Source organism: Protopterus annectens, chromosome 11.part0 (genome assembly GCF_019279795.1).
Source record: "Protopterus annectens isolate FY-2018-M chromosome 11.part0, PAN1.0, whole genome shotgun sequence".
Classification (NCBI taxonomy): domain Eukaryota; kingdom Metazoa; phylum Chordata; order Ceratodontiformes; family Protopteridae; genus Protopterus; species Protopterus annectens.
Genome location: NC_056745.1, coordinates 281,577,930 through 281,604,052, shown reverse-complemented (window position 1 = coordinate 281,604,052; position 26,123 = coordinate 281,577,930). Strand labels below are relative to the sequence as shown.

The following is a 26,123-nucleotide window of genomic DNA, read 5'->3' as shown; positions in this document are numbered from 1 at the left end:
AATGTAGAGGTAGTGGAGGCTGGAGGGAATAGGGGGCAGGGCAGGGGAGCAGAGAGACCCCAAGCGTTAGCGAGGGCGAACGGAGCGGGGCAGAGCCAGAGCCAACCAAGGCAAGAGAAAAAAGTAAGTATTACTTTACAAATCTGAACACTTTTAAAACAAATTCCTGAGGTCTAATGGCTTACCGGCTAGCAGAATGTAATTGCTGAAGAGCACTTGTGTCCTGGTGGGAGACTAGAAATTTAAAGATGGAGACTAGGGATTTAAAGATGGAGACTAGAGATTTAAAGATGGAATCTAAACACATATATGTATAGGAGGGTACATAATAATTCAGAAATTAATTATTTTTTGGTATCTAATAGTATAAAGATTAAGATAGAGGAGACAGTACAACAGGATTTTTAGATCATATGGCTACACGGACAGAAACTGAGGAAAATGAGTGTATTAAAACTGCAAAGGGAATTAAAGAATTAATAAGAATAATTGGAATGAAAAAGGTAAAGAAATATATTTCAGTTATGGAAAGAACATTTATCTATGAGAGATTATTACACTAATTGGAGAGAATGGTGGTTGATATTTAAAGAAAAATACAAATCAGATTATTTTTAATGGGAATATGCATTAGGACAAATTGGAAACAAGAATATAAGGAATTACAAAATAAAATATTAAAGAATTTGGAGAGAAATAAAAGTGTTTATTATATGGAAGAAGCAGAAATGTATAAAAGGAATCAAGATAAAATAAAAGGACTATTGTATAAACAAACGGCAGGATTCAATAACACCTATACTAAGTGTACACTACGTGTACACCATTCTGAGTGAACAGACAACACAGGCATAACTCACACCTTCTTTCTCCTAATTTTAGTTTTCCTACTGATTTTCTTGCAGCTTTAAATACTGACAGGGATTCATATAGGTTACCAAAGTGTAGACTACATGTACACTTAGTGTAATCTATCTGAGTGACTAGAAAGCACAACAAATGTGGTAAGGATTTTCTTGAATACATATTGTACACACTTAGTGTAGGCTTTATTGACTATGGCCCAAAGATATTTTTGCAAGGTAAATAAAAAGAAGTTCCTCCTTATTTGAGTAAAAAGTTAAAGAGGAAAGTGGTATAATGAGGGAGATGAGAGATGAGAAAGGGATGGCGACGAAGTGACAAAATTAAATTATGGATATTATAGTGATGTCTGTTAAGATGACTGTGAGTAAACAAAAGTTAAATACAGTAAATGAATGGAATGCTAATTGTTCACTGAAAGTATAAATAGAGAATTAGATGACTGTAATGGAATTTGCCTTATTAATGAGGAAAGTTAATATTGGTTCTCCAGAGGATCCAGATAGAATAGGCTATTTAATGTATATGAATATGGAATTATGGCAAAATAAATATTTATGTGTGTGTGTTAGATGAAATGGTTAAAATTTGGTATTTGTTATACATGAGTATATAATGGTATAATGAAATTTATATGAAAAAAAGGAGAAAAGAGGGAAATAATTGGAAACCTGTTGTATTGAATAATACAGATTATTAAGATCTTTATGAAAATTTTACAAACAAGATTGGAAAAGAAGACTGATAAAGTGTTAGAAGATATATATATATATATATATATATATATATATATATATATATATATATATATATATATATATATATGGTATTAAAGGGAGAGGATGTCAGAAAAAATATTAATGGTTGTTAGGGAAATAGTAGATGATATAAGAAAAGAAAGAAAAAAGAAAAATATTAATAGGCAATATAAATAAAGCTTTTGATACAATAGATCATGAAGTGTTACGGAAAGTTTTGAAACATTATAATCTATGCAAACAATTGCAGAAAGTAATTAAGTCAGTGTATAAGAGCAGTAAAATTAAAGTGTTGTTAAATGGTTGGTTAAGCAATGAAATAGAGATGAATAGAGGATTAAAGGAAGGATGTGCTAGGAGTAGTGTTTTGTTTGTCAAGGTTATGAATTGTATAGTAAAAAGGATAAATAAAGATATGAGGGAGGCAAAGTATATACAAAATGAAGCTATTGAATATCCAGTTGTTATGTCATATGTAGATGATATGATTCCTGTATCTAAGATTAGTAAAATGATATAACAAGCAATTATTAGAACATGTGATTATTTGCAGAGTATATGAATGTTTTTGAATAGTAGGAAAAGTAAAGGATTTGATTTAGAAGAAGTGATAAGGGGAATTAAATTTGAAATAAAAAAAAATTCTCTTTTGGGAATAAGATTTGGATTCGTTGAGGTTGTTAAGGAACAATAGATTCAAATTTTACAGGAAATGAGAGAGTTGAGTATTATATGTAGTAAATACAGATTATCTTATAGTATAGGAAAATACATTTAATAAACTCTATATGGATGGGAAGAATGGCATACATGCCAATTATATATATATATATATATATATATATATATATATATATATATATATAATCCCTAAAGAAATAAGAAAACACATTATTGAATTGATGTTTAGATTTATTTGGGGTTCTAGGTTGAACCCAATTAAAAGAGGAGTGTTATATATAGATATGGATAAAGGAGGTTTAGGATTATTGAATTTTGCAGTTATGGTGCACCCTTAAATTTACACAGAATGTTAAAATGGATTAATGGGGATGAAATTGATTACGTAATAAAATTGTTTAAGAAAAAATATAACAGAGAATGGGATTTAATAAGACTGAATATAGGAGAAAGAGAATGGAGGAATGAAGAAATACAAAGTTATAAAGAAAAAATAAAATTGTGGAAATTAAATATAGAAAATGTGGAAAGTAATAGGAGATTATGGTATACATATAGAATGACAGAAATTTATTATGTTAATCCACAGATGAATTTGACAGTAAAAAGAATTAAAGCTATAAAGCAAAAAAAAAATGATTGGTGCATGAAAAATGAGGAATGCCAGGTTTTTTATGGAGTTTATAAATTAATGAATTACAAGTAAAAGCAAATATGCCTTATAAAAATAGATGCATGGGTATGTCTTTACTGTAAGGAATTAGAGACTACAGATGATATTTTCTTAAAATGAAAAAGAGTTCAGAAGTTATGGGAAAAGTTAATAGAAAAGAAAATTTTTAACAAATTTCAAGATTATAAACAATAAAATATGGATATGATTGAATATGCTTTTTATGAAGGTTTAGATAAAGAATATGTTAAAAGATTAGATAAACAAATGATTTGTATTGTTTGGATCATTTGGAATTAAAGACTGAATGAGATTTGTTTAATGGTAATTGGGTTATTCCAAATATATTAAAGAAAATTAAGTGGTGGTTATGGAAAGAGTAGTTGGAGTTAATAGGTAAATTATATGGAATTTTGAACAGATGAATGTATAACTTTTTTCTGTAAATATCTTAATATATTTTTGAATATATGTGTACATATATGTAATTATTTGTATATAATGAAGGACCCCTACTCTTTTTGACAACTGCTGTGGGATTGTTTATATCCCTAACACTTGGTAGAGAAAACCACTTTATAAAGCAAAGCTTTCGGGCAGAACCCTTCTTCAATACTAAAACATAGCATCAAATATTTCACACTTTAAATACAGGTCATCAGTCACATGATCAGCAGCCAAAAAAATCATGTGACAGCACAAAAACAAAAACAAAATATACAATATAAAACAATATAAAACGTATAATAAAACTTTAGAGCATAAAAATCCATTCTATACAACATACATAATTCATGAACAATTACATCACAATTTGGTATTTTGTAATTTAACTAGTATCGGTTTAAGGCTAACCATGCTGTTCAAACCTGGTGGTGAATCAGCAGCAAATCTCAATATCCATTCATATTCCTTAATCTCTAGTTGGTTATTAATATCGCCACCCATTAATGTAGGATATACAATGTCAATCACCCTAAACTTAAATTTATGTTCATTACCAAAAATAGATATATGTTTATATAAGGCATTCTTATCATAGCATCTCCTAATCTCCGATTTATGTTCAGTAATACGCTCCTTCAATTTACGGGTAGTCTTACCCACATAAAACGAAGGACAGGAGACACATGTAGCCAGATTAGACCACAGAAGATGTAGTGCAAGTAGCTGATACTTTAAACTTAAAAACATTACCATGAGTGGGATGTATAAAAGTGTCACTATCATTACTGAGGATATCAACACAACACATACAATTAAAACACTTAAAAGTGCCACAGTTCACTGAAAAGGGTACGTGCATGGATCTACAGAAGTCCTTGTAACATAACATGGTCTTAAGAGTCTTCATATTTCTATATGCGAAGCGTGGTTTATCACCCAGGATAGCCTTCAACTCATCAGAGGCCATAAGAATGGCCCAATTATTGAATATAATTTGTTTGATAGAACCTGACTTTACATTAAACGAAGTAATATATCTAATGGCTGTCAGTGAACTGTGGCACTTTTAAGTGTTTTAATTGTATGTGTTGTGTTGATACCCTCAGTAATGATAGTGACACTTTTATACATCCCACTCATGGTAATGTTTTTAAGTTTAAAGTATCAGCTTCTTGCACTACATCTTCTGTGGTCTATCTGGCTACATGTGTCTCCTGTCCTTTGTTTTATGTGGGTAAGACTACCCGTAAATTGAAGGAGCGTATTACTGAACATAAATCGGAGATTAGGAGATGCTATGATAAGAATGCCTTATATAAACATATATCTATTTTTGGTAATGAACATAAATTTAAGTTTAGGGTGATTGACATTGTATATCCTACATTAAGGGGTGGTGATATTAATAACCAACTAGAGATTAAGGAATATGAATGGATATTGAGATTTGCTGCTGATTCACCACCAGGTTTGAACAGCATGGTTAGCCTTAAAACGATACTAGTTAAATTACAAAATACCAAATTGTAATGTAATTGTTCATGAATTATGTATGTTGTATAGAATGGATTTTTATGCTCTAAAGTTTTATTATACGTTTTATATTGTTTCATATTGTATATTTTGTTTTTGTTTTTGTTTTTGTGCTGTCACATGATTTTTTTGGCTGCTGATCATGTGACTGATGACCTGTATTTAAAGTGTGAAATGTTTGATGCTATGTTTTAGTATTGAAGAAGGGTTCTGCCCGAAAGCTTTGCTTTATAAAGTGGTTTTCTCTACCGAGTGTTTGTGTTATATCAGTTTTTGCAGCTTGTTTTTTATTGTTTATATCCCTACCATCAACTCAAACAGTTCAGACCTAGGTATAGAAGCTCATCTGAAGGATGAAAAAGTCAGGAACTTGCTGTCAATGTGTATCATGAATGTTTTGTGTATGCTTGGTCTTACACACTGTAATTAATATATTGTCATGCATATTATAAATTTATGGATATAGCTGTACACGTATGAGATAATCAAAGTTACCCCATTCACATGCTTCTGTTTTCAGTCTTTTATGATTTCTATGGATTAGTCAATTGATTCTCTGCAATTAGAGTTGTTTTGCAAGTTCAGGTCATCATAGTTGCTATAAACGTGTTAAGGGACACTTGATATACCTTTATTTTTGCAAAATACAGAAATATGTTTCTTGTAGCCATATTGCACAAAAGAGGCAGACTACCATAGTTTTAAGGTACTGCACATATTTTTAAAACAACAGAGGGAAAATGGGATTAAAGCCATGCATAGGACAAATAAGAGGAATTGTGGGAAAACATTTCTTTAAAGAGGGGAAGCTATTGCATAAAATGACCACCATTCCAGGGTGAAAGAGTCATAACCAGTGGAGGAATTTAGAACTGCATATGACACAAACACCCAGATACATTCTGTAGTAAACCTTAAAATGAGGTAAAATGTACATGATCGATTGCAAATTTATCTTAATTTTTTTTCAGACATATTATTCTCTTGTTTGGTATTTCAATACCTGATGTAAAAAAACTGAAATCTATTAAGTTAGGTGTAAATATATCAGAAATGTTATTTCCACTTTGTAATTTTACCATATTTTATAATAGATCATAACAGGCTGCTTGATTATAACTCATAAACCCAGTCTTAAATGAAGTACAACAGATCTGAAAACATAATTTGTAAAACAGTTGCCATGCTTTTTCTTATGGCATCGAACCTTTACTGTCTCACTGGACCAGGAATTTCTTATTCTTCACTCACATCATCAGTATTTGTTTCTAGGGGATTTTCCTTCTCTTTCCTCCACTTAAGTGATTTAGCTACATTTTGATGTAAGACTCCTATAAAAGTGCATACCATAAGAATAACACTTTGTTTCTGAAACAATAACTAATAAAGTCCTGGATATACAAGTACCACTTGCAAATAAACACAAGTTGCAAAAATATCCTCCTGTCACTATCCTGATTCCAAAGTTCATAAAGTGTTGTGAGGATGATGTTCTTTTCTGCATGCTGTATTTATCCACAAGGATTTGACTGAACTTGTTTAAAATACTTCACCTGATTGCATGTGGATCGTTACACACATGAAGAAATTTAAATGCTGTCAGATTAAGTTTTCAAAACGTTTTATGTCCAGTTACAATTTCATGATTCTGCTTTCTTTAAATTCTTTGTAGTTACAAAAACAACTCAGGCTTTTCATAAGTCAAATGGTGTACTGTTATAACAGTACCTAAGCAGAGAGTTTTCTCTATATTCCTATTTGTTGTCTGTGTGCACATGTGCGTACATGTGTGTGCGTGTATGCATGCATGTGTATTTGTAGTTTGACCTTAATCACCGCGCTGGGTATTTCCTATCTAATGAGATAAATCTCTAAAGGGAGTACTCAATACTTATTTGTAAGAAGCCTTTTGTCATTCCAGTGGCAGTGACAGCAGCACCGACTGATGAGGGTTTTGGGTTCAAATCCCAAATGAGACCTAAAATTATCATTTAATTTCTATAATGAATACAAAACTTGGTAATTACTGCTATCATAAATGAAGAGTCAGAAGCATAACAGACACATACTATGGGTGACATTCTGAGGCGCAAAGCAAAATAGGAGGCAACATAGAGAGTGAAAAAAATCAGTGCATGCAAAGAGGTATTTGAAACAGATCTTAAAGACCACCAACAAGTGTGAAGTCAGCTATAACACAGTAAACTATGGAATATGACTAAATATTATTTGCAAAAGAGAACTGTGAATTATGCAGACCGATAAATTAAGTGAAAGATAATTGCAAGATTATAATTTATGCTTCTGTCCATACTGTAAGACCAATAATATGTGATCATGTCTAGAAGTGGGTCTACTTCTAAATCCCATATTACCAGAAGGCCAAACGACACATGACTGAGAACATAAAGCCAAAAATTCTAATTCCTGAAACTTTAGAAGATTGTGTTCTAGAATACTGAAATGTAATTAAAAGTTAAACAACAAGTGGTTTAATTGTGTTTTTCCTTTAAGGATTTGTACTTAGGACATAAAAAAATGGCGGAGTTGACATTCCATGGTTTTCTTGTTTTTGCAGTAGTTTATGGAAGTTTAAAGTATAAGAAAGAAAAAAAAGAAGGTGTAATAATTGAATGGTATGTGTTGATTTAGAATGGAGCTTTAAAGTAAAAGAATGCTGGTTTTGTAAACAGAAATGTACTGGTAAATGTAGAAGTACAGGTGTTATTGTTTGTTTAAGTAGTGGTTACTAGTTAAAAAAAATTCATTGGTCATAATAATAATACTACAGGAGATCTTATTGAAGTGGAAAGGTATATTATGTACTGTACTGTGTAACATAGTACTGAAATGTTAAAGAGACAGTTCTTCTTTAGCAATCACTAGACTGTTCTCTCCTCAAAGTACTGCAATCTGGGAGTTGGTATATTTGATTTGCAGGGAGTATGGGGATGCAGGTGGGTGACACCCCCTGCAAAAGTCAAGGAATAAAAAATAGCATGTTATGGTTGCTTTCCAGTTTTCAGTATTTTGAGACTCAGTGTTTTAAACTTTCAGGAATTTGAATTTTTGGCTTTATGGTCTCGGTCATGTGTCATTCAGTCTTCTGGTAATATGGGATTTAGAAGGAGACCCGTATATATTTATATGTATGTACACTCTTAATTCTGTGTATGGGCCAATGAACATTACTTTATATAACCATTAACATATTAGTAATTCCAATTCTAAAATGAAAGTGTTAAGAAGATAGAGCAGTAGACAGTAGATGTATCTGACTGACTAATATCCATGAGGAGGTGAAACCCTTCAGTAGTTTTCAGTAGAGACAGCAGTCCAGAGCAGGCAAAACTGAATTCTAGGCAATTTCTATCACATCTGGCCAGCTTCATGACAGAACCACAATGCAGTACTGATCAAGATTGAAAAGTGGAATCACAAAACTGCAATCTGTCAAGTAAACATTGAGTCAAAAGTCACTCTAACACTTGAAAAGCAATTTTGTGCAGGGGTGGGGGGTTCATCCTCTTGCATCCCCGATATGGGGAGGCTGTGCCCTACACAACCTTACTATACATACATGTACACATACTAACTCCAAGATCACTGTTAGTCTAAAAATCATGACTCACAGTTTTGTGATGACCCTTCTGAGTGTCATTTACCACTGCTTCACGTTTCTGCCTGGCACCCCATCTGGATCTTCAAGTAATACAATGATCTCTAGACTTTCTATCGTAAAATTATTTTTACATCTAATTACATGATTAGTCAGATATATAGCATGCATGACGTCAACCACACTGAAATTCTTGAACTGCTTTTGTGTTTGCTAGTGTGGAGTTCTTTAATGAAGGATTAAGACAGGTTGACAGACAAAAAGATGGAGCAACAGAGATAACAAACAGATAATGCGTGCATAATGAAAACAAATGAAAAGTATCTCATCTCTTTAAAATTGTACAGCATATTTTAATCAGTGTTTCATTTCAGATTAGGCAAAACGTTGATGAAAACAAATCTGGAACAGCTTTGTATATGCCCTATCGAGTGAGCTGGTGAAAGACCACTTAAAAACGAACCTAAAAAGTGCAAAGCATATGAAGCCATTTTATTTGTGGCAACTGCAAAGAAATGACTGTTGTAATTGTCACAAGTTGTTCACCATATGCAGTACTTGTCAGTAACTGCAGAATGTTTTTCTTTCAGAAATAATGGACTCCATGTATGATAATTGTGCTATGACATTCTGAGAAACAGAGTGCTTTTAAAATAATTGTGTGTATAGCCAAGACCAGCAATGAGTGCCAGCTATTCATTCTAATAAGAAATATATTGTTTTTAATATGTACAGGTATTAAGTGATTGTTTATATGTACCTAACATATGTTACCTTAAAGTATGCAAGCACAAAGATCAGTATGTGTGCTCTGCACTCCTGTACATGCAGTACAGAACTTCTACTTTGTTCTTGTTATGTTAGCAGCCTGTATCTAACTGTTTGGTGTCCACCTGGGGACAGTCCAGTAATCACAGGTTCTCATCTCTTCCTTGAAATAAGCAAGGTAGATTCCACTGTCTCATGACTAACACACACACACACACACACACACACACACACACACACACACACACACACACACAACACACACACACACACACACACACACACACACACACACACACACACACACACACACACACACACACACAAACACCCCAGGCTGGCCTTCTGACATGTGGGATGGCAAATAAACCCACAAAAGATGGAAGCCAGTCTTCTATGTACTTCAGGCCATCCACACAGAAATAATGTTTTAATATCACAGGCTTCTGTATCTTGTAAATGAGATAAAATAATAACCATGTGGAATCCACTAGGCATTTGTAATTAGAAGAGCACATAGCAGGGAGAAGAGCGCTGACTTGTGAAAGCTCACTGCTGCCTACTTTGGTGAGTATTTCATGATGTTTTTCAGTGTTTACAGAAGTTAATATTGTCGGCTTGAAGTGTGTTTTCTGATATATAATTGTTTTTTGTCACTGTTTCCTCACTGGAATGTCTGAAGAGGCCAATTATCTACCAGGAAAGAAAGCAGATAGCCATGTTACCTGAAGGTGCTAGAGCAGTGAATCCTTTCAGATGTATGCCTCACATTCTCACTTCTATAACTCCTGCACTCTTCCGCAGCTGTAATGTCACCCCAAATGCTTTTGATTTGTTTTAAATACCACATGCTTACTATACCATTTTCTTTCTTTTTCTTTCTCTTAGTTACACAATAAGGATTTATGAGTGTATATTTCATCAAAGGTAAGCTTTCATATGGTCATGCCATGGCATATGAAGCTTATATCTCAAGCCATACAAAGCATGCATGGTATGGTAAAATAAGTAACCAAATGTAAAGGCTTTAATTAACCAGTCTATACTTATGTACTCTGTGTGGCATGTTATCACCTTAACAGTTATCATTCAGCTACTTGTGATTTAACATTTATGTGCATTTCCTTTAACCTGTAACACAATTGCATTAAATGCAGCAGAACTTATCTACAATATATTTGCATTTACCAGGTGCTCCACTGTAGATTTGTCAGATTTTCAGCATTATTGCCAATACTTTATCAAATATTTATGCAGTAAGCTGTATAGCATGAATGAATTAAGTTCCTGAAATGCCTCCAGTGCTTCCTTGCAGTGCTACAGCAGGTATAAACAAGGAAGGCATGACTGCATTATCGGGAAAGAAACAGTCTCCAGGAGTTCCAGAAGGGATGTCTGTGCAATGTACCTCTGTAACTTGTTTCATTTCTCTCTCTCTCTGAACCAGTTCATATCACCCAAGAGTACTACAATCTAGGAGATACAGCCAATTGCAATACCACAATCTGTACATATTTAATTTATCTGTGCACATACTGTGCCAATCCACATTTGAAGCAAATCTTTTAAATACAGCATTAACACCCTTCACTGAATTAGTACAAGATGTGGTTATTTATATTGCAGGTGGTATAAACTGCATTCTGCAGGCCTCATACTATCATTAAATTACATGAAATTGACTTAAAATGTCCTGTTATGAGCTACAATGATAAATCTTGATACAGCCTAAACAAAAAGTAATAAAGTGCAGTTTTGCTATACCCTTAGAGCTCTTATAGTAACATAATAATCGTTTAATAGCAATGTGAACAGACCATTTAATAAGAAAATACACTATTTACCCAGTCCAGGTTAGGCAGAGTCCCTCATTGACTCTCTTCAAGAGGAATCTTGATGAGTGGATGGGAGATCGTAGGTTTACCCCGGGTATCACTTCTGTGTCACTGTTAGACAGAGGCACTATACTAACCTCGAAAAAGGGCATAGCAAAATAAATTTAAAATAGGTGGCGAAAGCCAAACACATTCTGGCTAGGCTTATAAATGCCCTAGGGCAGATAGCCTAGTATGAACCTATGAACCTATGAACCTATTTAAGGGCTGTTTTGCCATTTGAAATATGTTGATGGTTTATTTATTTATTGATTGATTTATTTATTTATCTAGTTACTTACCTTTTACTAACCAAGTAAGTGCACTGGTTCAAGGACCATTTTCAGGCAAGACCCAGGCCATTAAGCTAAATTAAACACAGTCAACAGAATCATATGGTATCAAGAAGACAATCAGTGACTGTAACAGCTGCAACATGTGAAGGACAGTGTAACAAGGAAACAAGTAGCTGTAACAATTGCACAACAATTACATACGCATGTGAATTGCTAGTTCAAATCATTACATCAGAAAGCTATTTCAAGAATGATTTGCAGTTTTGCATGAAACAGATTAATAAGAAAGGTGCATAAATTGGCATAAAATTTCATGTTCAGCACAAAAGTATGTATGTTCATCTGAAACAGCAAAATTTACAAACTGAATGCCAATTATTTTGATATAATATTTTAAAGAAATCCATTAAGTTATGGCATGTGCTTCATACTATATACTACAGATGTATTTATTTATGATGCACAGACTGGCCTGCAATTTCAACCATTATACAATAATATAAAAACAGAAACTGAAAATGGAAAGGAATACAAGCTGCAGACTGGAAGGCTACAGAATAAGGTTGCATAAATCTATAATTAATTGACAATATGCATAAAAAAAACATTTTAGGTTTATATAGAGCAAGTCAAAACTTACCATGATGTCCTCAGTTGGGGTGCCATACCCTGTGTGATTGTACCAAGGCACTAACCATCACAAGGACTGGTTATACACTATCATTTCCATGATTTCTGGTAAAACATATACATGAGGTAACTAGGCTATATCATATACATCTCTAGTGCCTGTACATTTATCTTCAAAACTCCACATTTTCTCTAAGGCAGGTACAAATAAGGTGAAATTTGGTGTGTATTTAACATAATTGAGAACAAAGCTGCAAACAATAGAATCAGTGACAGAAATGGGCCTCTTATTAGATGCCATTGAATGTTTTGGAATGGTAAGAGAAACCTTAAAGTTTCAAGTGTGAACCATAGAACATCTTGTGAAAATCTCCTCTCAAGAGTTCTAGAAAGTGATAGGCAGTGGCCAATATATAATGATTTAAGGATCAATGCATGTGTCTGAAATAAGCTTTTTAGGCTAGCAGGGACACACCCTGCCTTTTGCATTGTCATGTATTGGTATTCTGGTATAGCAGAATTACATGCAAAGTGGCAGATTTTGCTGAGGTTAACTAAAGCTTGTGACAACTAGTAGAGGAGTTGGCAGTGAATACTGTAACAGAATATTCAACTGTGGGTTATCATAGTCCTCTGTTAGATAAGTTTTGTACTTTCTAAGAAAATTAGTAATGTATTTTTCATTTTATTCATTTGCACTTTGCTGACCAGGATGGTCTCACTAGCCTTATGGCCTCTTTTCAGGGCAGACCATAGGTGGTATTCATATTTACTAAAGGAAACTTGGTCATAGCTCCAGGGAACTTCTCATACTCAATAGGAGAATGCTGATCCTAGCTGGGAGAGCAGCACTTAAGGAGATCCAAGATGGCAGAATACACAGACACAAATGCAGGTGCAGTAATTGAGACTCAGCAAGACTGTGAGGAGTTATTTCAGGAAAAATTTTTGTTTCAGCAGATGCAAGCATTCAATAAAAATGATAGATGTTTTATTATAACCCTCCAGTTGGGAGGGTTACGGGATGATATTTTGGGTGAATTGTTGCAGAGTGATCCAGAGAGGGGAAAAGATATTTCATGGGATGACATTATGGATAAACTCTAATCAGAGGAATCAGAAGCTATTTTAAAAGAAGACTGACTGCCAGAAAAAGAAATCATATACCAAGACGGTTAAGGAAACTGCAAGGAAAGAGATAAGAGATGAACAGAGGAATGGAAATGTCAACAATCAAATGAAATTCATGGTAAAAATTCAGAATAAAGAAGAAAAAGAAATGGACAAGTATGACATTTGGGATAATTTAATAGCCCCATTTGAAGTGAAGGCTCATGAGGTAAGAACTTTTATTCTTATTCATAAAGAGCCATTCTGTGACATTATTTTTGAGACTGGTTTTGTTCTGGAATATTTTTTAGGGGAGTATGAGAGGAAAAAGAACTGTAATCCATGGAATTGTTATGTGGTTATTGCATTTCACAGAGAAACAAAAAGTCAATAAATGTTCAATTTTGAAATGAAGTTGAAAAAGAGACTTTAAAGAGATGTTTAAATGAAATTTATAAAGAAGTTATGGACATTAGCAAACTGTATGTTAACAGATGATTGTGGACTGGTGGATGGGACTGTCATGTTGTACTGAAAATGGTAAATAAAAAAATGTTCATATCCCTAGTATGATAAATATAGAGAGAAACGGGTGTTGTAAAATATTGGAGACAAACTAAACCTGTTTGTTATGGGAAAATGATCATTTGATAAGCAATTGTGATAAGAGGAAATGTTATATTTGTGGGGAAAGAGGTCATGATGCAAAGAGGTGTGGATTGAAATGTTACAAATGTAACACGATTTGGCATTTATGGACAGATTGTAATCTAGAGAAAATGAAGAAGAAGAAAACAAAAGTGAGAACAGTATGCAGAGAGAACAAGCAGTCCCAATAAAACAGAGGAAGTAGTAGGCAGAAAAACAAAATTTAAAGGGATAAGTGTAAAATAGAAAAAGAAAGGAAATGGATGATGCATGAAATAAATACTTAAAATGTACATAATTTCTGGTATGCTACAGCATAGACATAATAACAATTTTAAAGTTCTTTTAGTAAATATAAATAGTATTCAAATATAAGTAGAAGAATAGGCATTGTAAATTGGTGTAGTAAATGTGATATCAACATAATAATATAGGAAGATGTAAGATTTGTGACACAAAAATAGAGAATACAAGCAAAGAAACTTTGGAGAGGAGATGCAATATGGAATCTAGGAAAATAATTATGTTCTGGCATAACTATACTTCGTAGGAAGTCAGTGAAAATATTGAAGATAACATTGTTAATGACTGGAAGATTAACTATTGTTGATCTCAGATGACATAATCAGGTGCATATAATTATAGCAGGGTATGCCTATATTACAAGTAAAAAAGGGAAAATGCATTTCTTAAAATTGTAGATCATATAGTAATTAATATGAATATAATATTAATGTGAGATTTTAGTTGTGATTTAAGAGGAAAAAGAAGAAATGATGGTAAGAACATTCAGAAGTCATAAAATGTGGATTTGGCATAATTTGCAGAAATAAAATTGAGGTCTATATAAAAGTGAAATATACTATTTTATTATACCACAAGGTTTAAATATAGCTAAGGGGCAGACATTTGTAACAGGCTTTTCATATCACTCAGCCATATGGCTAGAGATCCAGGATAAGGAGTACATCAGATTGGGAAAAGGAATAAAAAGAATAAATGAGAAAATTATGAGATGAAAATGAAAAGAAAATAAGTATTCAATTATGGAAAGATTAAATTTCTACAAGAGTGTGCTTTAAAAACATGTCTGAGTGGTGGCTAGTTTTTAAAGAAAAATATATAAGATGTTTTTTAGAATGGTAGTCAGATGTAAGAAAAGCAGAAAATATAAAACAATGTATATAGATGCCTTAAATTGTTTGGAAAGGAGTATTATATGATAGAACAGAAAATTTATGAAAAGAATAAAGAGAAAATGAAATAATTATTTTTAAGAAAAAAATATTATTTGCAAGGTAAAAGAGAAAAGGTATCGGTGTATTTGAGTTGCATAGTTAAAGAGAATACTACCATAATGAGAGAAATAAAATATGGTAGAGGAGAGATAAGAAGATCTCAGGAACAAATTATGAATATCGTAATAAATTATGTAAAGAAAATGTGTCAAGATAGAAAGTACAAAAAGAATGGCATGCTAAAAAATGCCATAACAAGAAAATAAAGAATTAGAAAAACAAGGTTTCCTTATATGAATTAGATAAGGACAAGTTAATTTATAGTAGGTTTCATAACCAAATGGAATAGGATACTAATTTTATAAGAACCTTACAGATGGAAGAAAAATAAAACACTTCTTAAAAGTTATGAATGAGTGTTTAATTTATGTATAAAGATTTATGCAGTGATATAATTAAATTTGTATGGAAAAAAGAATAAAAAAAATAAAATTAAAAATTTGAGACCTATAGTATTGAACAATGCAGAAAGATTTTTATGAAAATAATTCAAAAGAGAATGAAAAGTAAATTGAAACATATTACAGAAGATATCATATATGGTTTAAAGGGAAAAGAATGTCAGGAATTATTATTAATAGTAAGGGGAAATGTGTATGATATTCTAAACAGAAGTAATGAGACCAAGATCATGATCGGATATTTAAATAAAGCATTTGATACATTACAACATGAACTTTTGCTGACAATTATGGAAGATAAAAACATTAGTGAGAAAAATTAAGAATGTGTGTTGTTCTGCAAATAGTAATAAAGTAAGAATGTTAGTGACTTGATGGTTAAGCAAATAAATAGATAAAATAAAATGGCATATGTCAGGGATTTCTTATGAGTAGCACATTATTTGCATTAGTTATGAATGTATAAGTTAGAGATATACATTTGCATATGAAAGGTGCTACTTATATTACTAATGAAGGGATAAAAATTCCAGTTATGTTTACTTATTCAGATGATATTGTACTGATGACAAGAAACAAAGTCTAGATGAAAGAAGTTATATGTTATGCACATCAATATTTAAACATAATAGGCATGACTTTAAATAATGAAAAAAATGTAAGGACTAGGTGATATAGTAAAGATAAGGGGAGTATCTTTTTCGATGGAAGAAATCGCTGTGTTAGGAATAAGATTTGGGGGTAAAAAATGTAAGTGAGGAATAACGGAATAGGATAATAGATGAAATATAGGAGCTTTGCTGTTTTTGGAAAATGTACACACTATCATTAATAAAAAGGTTTATTTTATTAATTCGGTTATACAGTGACATATTGTATATTTTAATGTTTATATGTTGCCAATAATCTATGAAAAAGAAATACTACAAGTAATTTGTTCTTTTATATGGGGTTCAAAAGTCAATCCAGTTAACTGAGGAGTCTTGTATATGAATAAGGAAGATGGAGGTTTAGTAGTAATAAACCCAGTCGGACACCCTTTGTAAGTGATGCCAGCAACAACCTGCTCACCAGTGCACAGGACATCAAACCCAGATGGAAGAAGCACCTCCAGCAGCTGCTGAATGAAGACAACCCCACAGAAGCTGTACTGCCCCAGAAACAGCCTATAATTGAAAAAAAAGGAGGAACCCACCATAGAAGAAATAAGAACAGCACTAAAGAAAATGAAGTCAAGAAAATAGCAGGCTTAGATGAGGTCACTGCAGATGTAATAAAGATGCTGGGTGAGATGCTTCCTGAGGGTACTCATAGCAGTATGGAGAAAAAGGTGTATCCCAGATGACTGGAGAATAAGGACTAGTGCCAGTAGTCAAGAACAAAAGGGATATACACAACTGTGGACAGTGCAGAAGTAACAAACTCTGCCACACTGCATGAAAGTTCTGGAGAGGGGCGCCTGACAAACAAATACACACAGTAGTAGAAAGTAAGATGGTAGATGAGCAGTTCAGATTCAGATCAGGATCCAGCATAACTGACTTGATATTTGCAGTGAAACAGATAATTGAGAAGAAGATAAAAATAAGGAAATAGTCCAACTTGGCTTTCCTAGACTTGGTGAAAGCATATGACAATGTCCCAAGACAGCTCATTCAGGCAGTCCTGCGGTAATTCAGAGTCCAAGAAACATTGGTAGAATTAGTGTAAGCTATGTACAAGAACCCAATGACTCAGGCATGAACAATATTCAGTCTCACAGAGGGGTTCCCAGTGGAAGTTGGTGTGGTTCAACTCTGAGCCCACTACTGTTCATGCTGGTGATGGACTAAATTAGAAAACAGGTTTGAGGGGAAAGATCAACAAGGTGGCTGTATGCAGATGACATGGCATTACAGACAGACTCTGAGGAAGAACTTCAACAAAGGATAGGGGAATGGAATGCAAAACTGAAGCCACATGGGATGAAACTGAGTATAGATAAGACAGTGGTGATGGCAGCAAATGAGGGAAATCAAAAGAAGCTGAGAATTGAGAAAGAAGGGAAAATAGTGGAGCAGGTTAACAGCTTCAGGTATATGGGGGGTGTGGTTGAGGAGAAGAGAAGTCTGAATAAGGAGGTCAAAGCTAGAATCAGAAGGGCTGCAGCCAACTGGCACAGAGCATTAGGTGTAGTTTATGAGAGAAGAATGCCAAAGAAGCTGAAAAGTAAGGTGTAGGAAATAGTCATGTGACCAGTACTACTGTATGGTACATAAACCTGAGCAGTAAAGACTGAGCAGTTAAAGAGGCTAGAATTGATGGAGATGAAGTGTCTGAGATGGGTTGTAGGATGCACGTTGTGGGACAGAAGAAGAAATGAGGACAAATGAACAGAAGTCAAAGTAGCATCAATTGAAAAAAGGTCAAAGAGAACAGATTAAGGTGGTTTGGTCACATGTGCAGAAAAGCAGCAGACAATCTGGTGAAGAAGATTTGGGACAGACAGGAAGAAGGCAAGAGGAAACAAGGGTGTCCAGCAAAGAGGTGGACGGCTTGTGTGAGAGAAGACCTGCAACAGTCAGACATGAGTGTCAAAGAAGGCAGGAGAATGGCTTTGAATACAGTGAAATGGCAATAGCTGACACAACCACCCCAACCCCATATAGAAAAATTGGAAAATGGAGGTTGATGATGATGATGGTGCTTATGCTGGGGTTTTTTTTTGTTTGTTTTTTTTTTTTATTATTATTTTTTAATTTGTATAAAGTTTTGTTTTGAATAAATGATAAAAATTCAAAGTTAGTAGCAAATTTACTAAAGTACAGATATGAGTGACATTGGGATAAGTTAAAAAATTTCAAAGATTTAAATGAAGAAATGAGATGTTATCAAGAAAAAAATGATTTTATGGAAAATAAAAATTGATTAAACGGAAACAGAAATAGAAACTGATGAAACAGAAAATGAGAGAAAAGTTTAGTATAAAAATATCATGATACAATATTATTATGTTAATCCTTGGGCTGAGCTAGTGAATGAAAAAGGTAAAGCTATACAAGTACGAAAAGAATGGTGTAATAAGCAAGTATAATATCAAGATTTTTTTATGGACATTACTGGTTAATAAATTACCAGTAAAAGTAAATATGCCACATAAAAAAAAAAATCAGTAAAAGACTTTGTATATATTGTGGTAAAGTAGAAACTGCAGAACATGTTTTCTTACGATGTACAAAGTTTGCAAATTTGGGAAAAATTATATAAAGAAAATTTCTTTGAAAATACAAAGGAGGTAAATGAAATAAATATGGATATGATTATGTATGGATATTATAGCCATAAAAATAAGAAATAGATAAAAGATTTTACATTGTGTGAACCATTTGAAATGAAAGGAAAAATGAAATCAGGTTTAATGGTAAATGGAGACTAGCAATAATTCTAAGAACAATTAGATGGTGGTTGTGGAAAAAGGAGTGGAGGTCAAATAAAGATAGTGATGGTAGAAATTTAACAAAATAATGAAAAGTAAGATACGTATTACTGTATGACAATAACAGAGAAGAATGGAAAAATGTACACTGTATAAATTGTAAGTATGTAAGTTTGCAAATAGTATTGTAAATAATGTTTTAAATAAAGAACCCCTATTATTTTCCATAAGTACAGTAGGATCTTTTACATCGACCTGAGCTATCACCAACTCAATCAGATGGGGCCTCAGTAATCTCTCATCCAAAGATCGACACATTTCTCATCCAAAGACTGATGCCATAACTGGTGTCTGACTGACCTGAAGGTTATAGGTGCTGCTAAATTGCTTCAGAGTAGGCTGTGAAGACCATCACTGATCTGCCTACAAAATATTGACTTTGTTTTCCTGTTAATTTTTTAATTTTATTCCAAAATTGTTTGGGTTCATGCGGAATGATTTTTTTTTGTTTGCATTTTGCCATTATCCTACAGTACTGTAGGCCAGTGGAATTGTTATTTAGAGTTCTGTACATACTAGGCAATACTTGTTTTCAGTAGCAAACTTTAATTTTAGGGGATAGCTAATGTTCATTTTCTGTTCTTTTTCTCTTTGTTGTCATGGGGAAGAACTTATCCTGAAGTGTGAGAAGTATTTTTAGCATAGACTGGGTATGGTGGATGCATCAAGCTATGTAGTAACCAAGGTGTAGTCTACTTTTGCCATTTCATATAAAAATATCATCTGCCAGTGAAGAAAGTTCTGGAGCAAATAGCTGAGCCAAGTGTGTGCAGTCTTTACCCAGAGATAGTGACTCAAATGGCTTTGTGTACCTTGGGTTTATATAAATGATATACATTATGTAAAAAATTGGTTAGTGTTGAAATCAGGTATGATTTCCTGTGTTGAAACTGGGCCTTATATACTCTTCTACAATTAGTGTGAAAGAAAAGCCACGTAAAAGATTAGGTAGTTGTACTTCAGATTAAGTCTTGTAATTTAGATTCAAAATCACCAGGAAGGACAGAACTGTGAGGCTTCTGCAGGAGTATAAGAGGGATTATGGCAAAACACTGCAGTGTTTTAGCTGTCCTTCTAGCATGCACTGATAGATCAACCACTTGTAATTCTAGTATGTGCCATTTGAGGGTACTCCCACTAAGCAGCAAAAAGACACTGTGCTTTAAGTACAAAATGCAAGCTAAGTTTTTTATTTTCAAAAACTATAATAATGCTTTGCATATCTGTGATGGAATGGAACTGACTCATGTCATCCAGGATTCAATGACAGCTGCTGTCTACTCTCATGCTTGCTTTTAAAATCTGAAATCATGAAAGGCCCTTTTTATAAACCGTATTCTCGTTTTCTATCATTTTTTCCAGTGACTGATGCAGACTAACTTCATTTTTGATTGAAACATAGCATGAAGCACAACTCCCTGACAGTCTGGGAAAAAGACTACAATAAACAAGATTAGTCTGTATGACATATTTAACTAACTAAAAATGCTTTAGGTTTATCTGTGTCACAGTAATTATAAATGCATTATTTACCAATCTTGGCTACATAAACAGGTAAAATAAGCAACATTTTAATGTCCTTTTTTTAAGCTATAACTCTCTTAGCGAAACACAAAAAATAAAGGCAATACATTTATCAGAATAAATATATATACTTAGACATATTTATATTTGTCTACATTTAAAGTATTATTTATTAGTGTTATTTCCTGTGCTGTATTAACCACCACCATTTGTTTGATAATATTGATACAAACGTATTTCAGTGCATTGTACATTTCAGTCATAATACTTCTAAGTATTTAAAATTGTAATGCAAATGTTATGCAAACGCACTTCGAAATATAAAGCAAATATTTTTAAAAACTCAATAATCTAATTTTGCTGAAATAAATCTAAACATACTGCTGGCTATTGTGATAATAATAAAGCATGAATAAATAATAGCTACTTGCAGATTTTACTAACAAACCATCATGTTTAAAATGATGACACAAACTGAGTGCAGTTTCATTTAGGTTTCTAAGAACTTGGAAAGAAACACAAAGACTGTAATAATGAGCTATTCTTGGACAGAAAACGATATTATGTATAGGGCTGACAGGGGACAATGTGTTATAGATAGTGTAAATTTGACTATAAGTGTAAAATGAATGATAACATTTTTTCATTATTTTTTCAATTTACAGGTGGCATAACCTACTATGAACTTTTGATGCAGGGAGTACCTGAAAGTGCGATTCAATCATATATGCGTGGAATAAAAGTGAATGAAACTGAGAAAAAATAATATTTTCCTAGGGCACTTTAATGCATTTGCATCAAAATAATTAACTAGAATTATTCTCCATTTAAATTACTGCATTAACCACGCAGGAAGGCGATAGAAATTTCTTCTTGCATTATCAAGGACAAGATATGCAAGTGGATTGCCTATGCTGATTGAGAGAATAAATCACAGTCTGCAAATATAATCCAGTATGGTACAAAGTTTGCCTTAAATTTTGAAAAAGAGAAATAGAGACTGTAAAATAAGTATAGTACATCATGTGATCATTTCTGTTAACAATGAATCGTCTGTTTATTTTAGAAACCAGCAATTAAAACTGAATTAGCTAACAGTATTGTGTCTTTTTGATGTGTGATTAATTTCAACAGGATCGGCAAACTGTACAGTAAATTAACATGCATATTAGTCATGTACTATTAAATACAGTTATAGTAGCTGAAAACAAAGAGTAACTACTATTGTTCATTCAGTTTCAACAAAGCAGATACTTCTAATTATGTCACCATTTAGTAAAACTATACAGTTGACTAACAGATCTGATGAGCAGCGTTTACATAAACAATGGCCATATAAACAATAACGTTGTTAAATATAGTAACCAATTATAAATGAGTCAGACCTGCATAAATTGCAAACTTTATAGAAAAGCTATAGCTTGAAATCATCAACTGGTCCACTGCAGGGTATTTATTTCCACAATACTATTTCCTTTATTTGTATGACCTAATTTTAATAGATTTATTATATATCTTAGACAACTAACAATACCTAGGTATACTGTTTCACATAATGTTTCAACAAGGTAAATATTATTTCATTACATAGCCATACTACCAAAGCTTTTCACTGAAAATTGAAAAACTACCAGAAGATTTGTGATATTCATGTGTATTTGTTTATTTATATGTTAGCTGAGCCGTCACTGTTTCTGCCTTGCAGCTCCAGAGATCCGGTTCAGATCTGATTTTTGGTTATGTTCTGTATGAAATATGTGTGTTCTATTCATGTCTTTGTGTGTGTGTGTGTGTGTGTGTGTGTGTGTGTGTGTGTGTGTGTGTGTGTGTGTGTGTGTGTGTGTATGTTTCAGCTATTATAGTTTCTTCCTGCCTTTCAACAGCATGTTGGTTGAATTGGTTACTCTAAAAATGTCTATTAAACCTTACTGCCCTTAACCTTACCCTTGCTGCATGGGACATGGGAGAAATGCATTCACAACAGACTAGTTCATTTACCTTTGTTAGAAAACTGAGGCATCGGAAACTGATATATGTTATGGTCACTCCACCCATATCTCTGTGCCGTCTGAGTAAATAAAACAGAAAGAAAAGTAGTTGCCTGTATTACACTGAAATAGTATACTAGAATTAGTATGAAAATGATGACTAAATGTTAGTCAGCGATAATCTGATGTCATAAACAGAGTTCTGGAACAGGTGACCTTCAATGGGTGGGCACAGAGGTGATTTTTTATTGCTATATTCTGAAGAAAACAATGTTCCCTTTGCTGTCTTATCGGCTTTGCACTCAAAGATGTATGCATAGCACTTTAAAAAACATGAATACTTCAAATAGTTCAGTACAAAAAATGTAAATGGTTTGTATATGTGTTACATCCAAAAGTGGTGCACTGGTGAATTCTGAGCTATGAACATTAACTGAGAGCTTAATATTTTAATTATTTGAAACAAGAGAGACAGTGAAAGCCCTGTATGACCCTTTTCTTTTCTATCAAAAGAATATTAACATTGAATTCCCTTTCAATCCATTTGATTCAATTCTAGTACTGTTATGTAGTCTGATGCTCTGTCAATGGTAAAAGTCCCATTATCGGTGTCATTTTATAATGTTTAAAGCCTCTGTACTTTGCCTGTGTCTTTTATATTTAACTGGCAGCTTGATGCTTTAATTAACCCAGGGATGGTCATCCCATTTCCTTAGTTTTTTGGCCTGTTATTTTCCAAGATGCCAGAAAGACCAATTTCCATATTTACATATCACTGTTCAGCAAAGATATATCTTCTTCATCCGATTCATTTCTCTGAATAACTTTCACCTAATTGTCAGTGTTGTCAAACTATCATTGTACTTGAAAAAGAAATCTCAACTGAACTAGATTTTAAATAGTACTTATTACATTACCGTGTATATATTATAAAAGGTAGTTGTAAAAACATATTAGGATCCCCAGATATAACACAGCTGCTGATCTTATGCTAAATGTTTATGATTAATGTGATTTATGAAAATAGTTACTACTCATTGTCAGAAAATATCTTTATGGAGCTTTATAAAAAGTGTTCCCTTAAAATGCAATAGTTTATGTTTTGTTTAAATACTTGCATATTTTTAAACCATTAGTCTGAAAAGTGACATGTAATTTATTGTCATAATTGTAGAACCAAAAACCAATACTACCCCCCCCCCCCCCCCCCCCAATTATGGAACACTGCACCATGTAACAGCATAACTGTACAAACTAAGAAATCCAAGCTACCTACAAATCTCTGAATGATGAATTTTGGGTTGCATTATTATTTTGCAGTTGTCATGTAGTGTTACTCAAGTAACAGACAAAGAGCACATGATGTATATTATGAAATAGTAAGTTATATTTATAAGAGAATTGCTCTGCAGTGTAACATTACTTAGAGATGGATCAGATTCAGAGTGAAAGCAAACTTATAAATGTGTGAACCTGTAATAAGAATGTTTATTAATGATTTAAAAGGAGAACAGTTATGTAGATGGTTAATATGCAGATTGCTTAAAAGGTTTATGCATGTAATGTCATGAGTATTGTAAGTCAAAAGGAGCAGAAGAGATGTAGCAAATGTGCTTTTTCTTTAAAAGTCACATGGATATAGAAATTAAGGAGATAATAGGCAAAGACTAAAACCAAGGTATCTTTTAGCAGTATCCTAATTCCCAAAATACAGATGTATTTTTAAAAAGCAAAACAGCACCTTACTTAAAGCATTGCAGAAAAGATAAATATCTTCTAGTCAGACTTAAGCTAATTGCATGTTTATGTTATTTGCCATAGTTTTATAGCCTCTGTTCTGAAAAGGTATTAAAACAGGGAAGTCAACAAATCGAGTATATCTGAAAATCTGATTTTTTGCAGAAAAGTTGTTTTATCCATTTCTGATATAATTTATCTAATATTTTTATATCAAATATTATGAAGGACAGTTTTGTAATCATAGATTTATGCAAGTAAGGGCAGCTGATCAGCTTACATAATATATCAAAATATAGTGGCTTTGATACAGAACCACAAACACAGATTGCTTTTTGGGAATTCTGTGCATTCTTTGGAAAGTGCATCAGTAATAAAAGTTATGTTTAGATGAGAGATAAACTCCAAGATTATTTTTTAATAACCTAGTTAAACAAGCTGCCAGTGTCAAGATATTTTTGTGTTTTTGTTCAGATAAATCATCAGAAGTCTTTTAAAATATATAATTCAGAAAAATGTTTTGCATGTGATTATATGATCATAAAACATGAAAAAGAGAAAGAGATGTGCTGTAACTTTGAATTTTCTTATATATTTATTTTATACTGTACCTATTTATATATACATTCACAAATGTAGAGCAATTCATTCTCTTCTTGATTTCATCATTAATCAGAAGTCTAAGATAAATGTTTAATACCATGAAATGCTGTTTAATTCATGAAGTATGTATACATATTAAAATATGTTTAACTTGTTGCAGTGTGATCACAGATTGGTTTGATAAAATACTAAGGCTTGTCAGATACTAGCTATATGGTAACTAAACAACTTGATTTTTTGTTTAAGGTCTCCTTTGCCAAAGATAGCATATCAGAATTACAACACCATAAATGTGACCTCAAACCTTGACAGAAAAGGGCAAGTGCTGGTCAATGCTGAAATGGCCAGTAACTGTTAAAACTAAAAGATGAATTTTAATAAATGTGTGGAATAAAGTTCAGTTTATAGTGCTTCTATAATTGTGCATAAAAAGCCCATGTTTGCATTGTGACAACAAATTATAAAATAAAATCTAATAAATCCAATTTATTTGGTTGTATGTTATTCATTCATTCATTCATTCATTCAATTACTAGGTTGTCTCCCTGAGCAGACACCATATTCTCTGAAGTCCCAGAGAGAAAATCTCTACAAAAATAGTGACACTTACATGTCAAAGAAAATACAAGCTGAGTGCCGAGATACAATTTTGTTGACACAGTATATGGTAAAATTCTACATACCAAAGTTAGACAGTATTAATACACTAAAGTAAAAGTCATCATTCAGTACTTAAAAAGACTGCAAGCATAGTTTATATAATTGGATAAAAATATAACCCTGAATAAACTCCAGTTTTCAACAGCTGAATTGAAAAGAGAAATGGTATATTTGGGTGTCTTAAATAAGAAAAGACAAAGGCACTGTAAGCACCAAAGAAAGAACAGACAATATGACAGGTGAGCAGAAATAAGGAGTCTGGCTGGGAGTAGAACTGCAGAATAATCTAGTACTTCTGTTATGTTGCACATACACTTCAATGTGGAAGTAAGAGAGGATGTGAGAAAGGAAGCGTTTCCCTATTACTTCGAATGACATTTGGCACTGAGTTCCATCTCAGTGTCATGCGGCAAGCAAATATATCATTACCATATCTGTTGTGCAACCCGATAACCACTCTTTCCTGTACTGCAGAGAGCAAACCACTCCTTCACCGTATAAAACCATGACTTCTGATCTCCAGATGCTGATTTCTG

The 26,123-nt window shown here is 32.9% G+C and overlaps 1 protein-coding gene across 17 annotated transcripts in view; it reads left to right on the top strand.

Annotated features, from left to right (window-relative positions):
* The window catches only part of MYBPC1 (myosin binding protein C1), a 378,023-nt gene extending 352,611 nt beyond the window's left edge, over window positions 1-25,412 (top strand). For 16 of the 17 annotated variants that reach the window (XM_044087757.1, XM_044087759.1, XM_044087760.1 and 13 more), the window contains one exon: window positions 21,265-25,412. In XM_044087757.1, the coding sequence (XP_043943692.1) occupies window positions 21,265-21,365 (101 nt within the window). In that variant the 3' untranslated portion in view covers window positions 21,366-25,412. Of the gene's footprint in view, window positions 1-10,231; window positions 10,271-21,264 lie in introns of all 17 variants that reach the window. The other variant, XM_044087762.1, reaches the window with a different exon arrangement.
* Window positions 25,413-26,123: the final 711 nt, after the last annotated feature.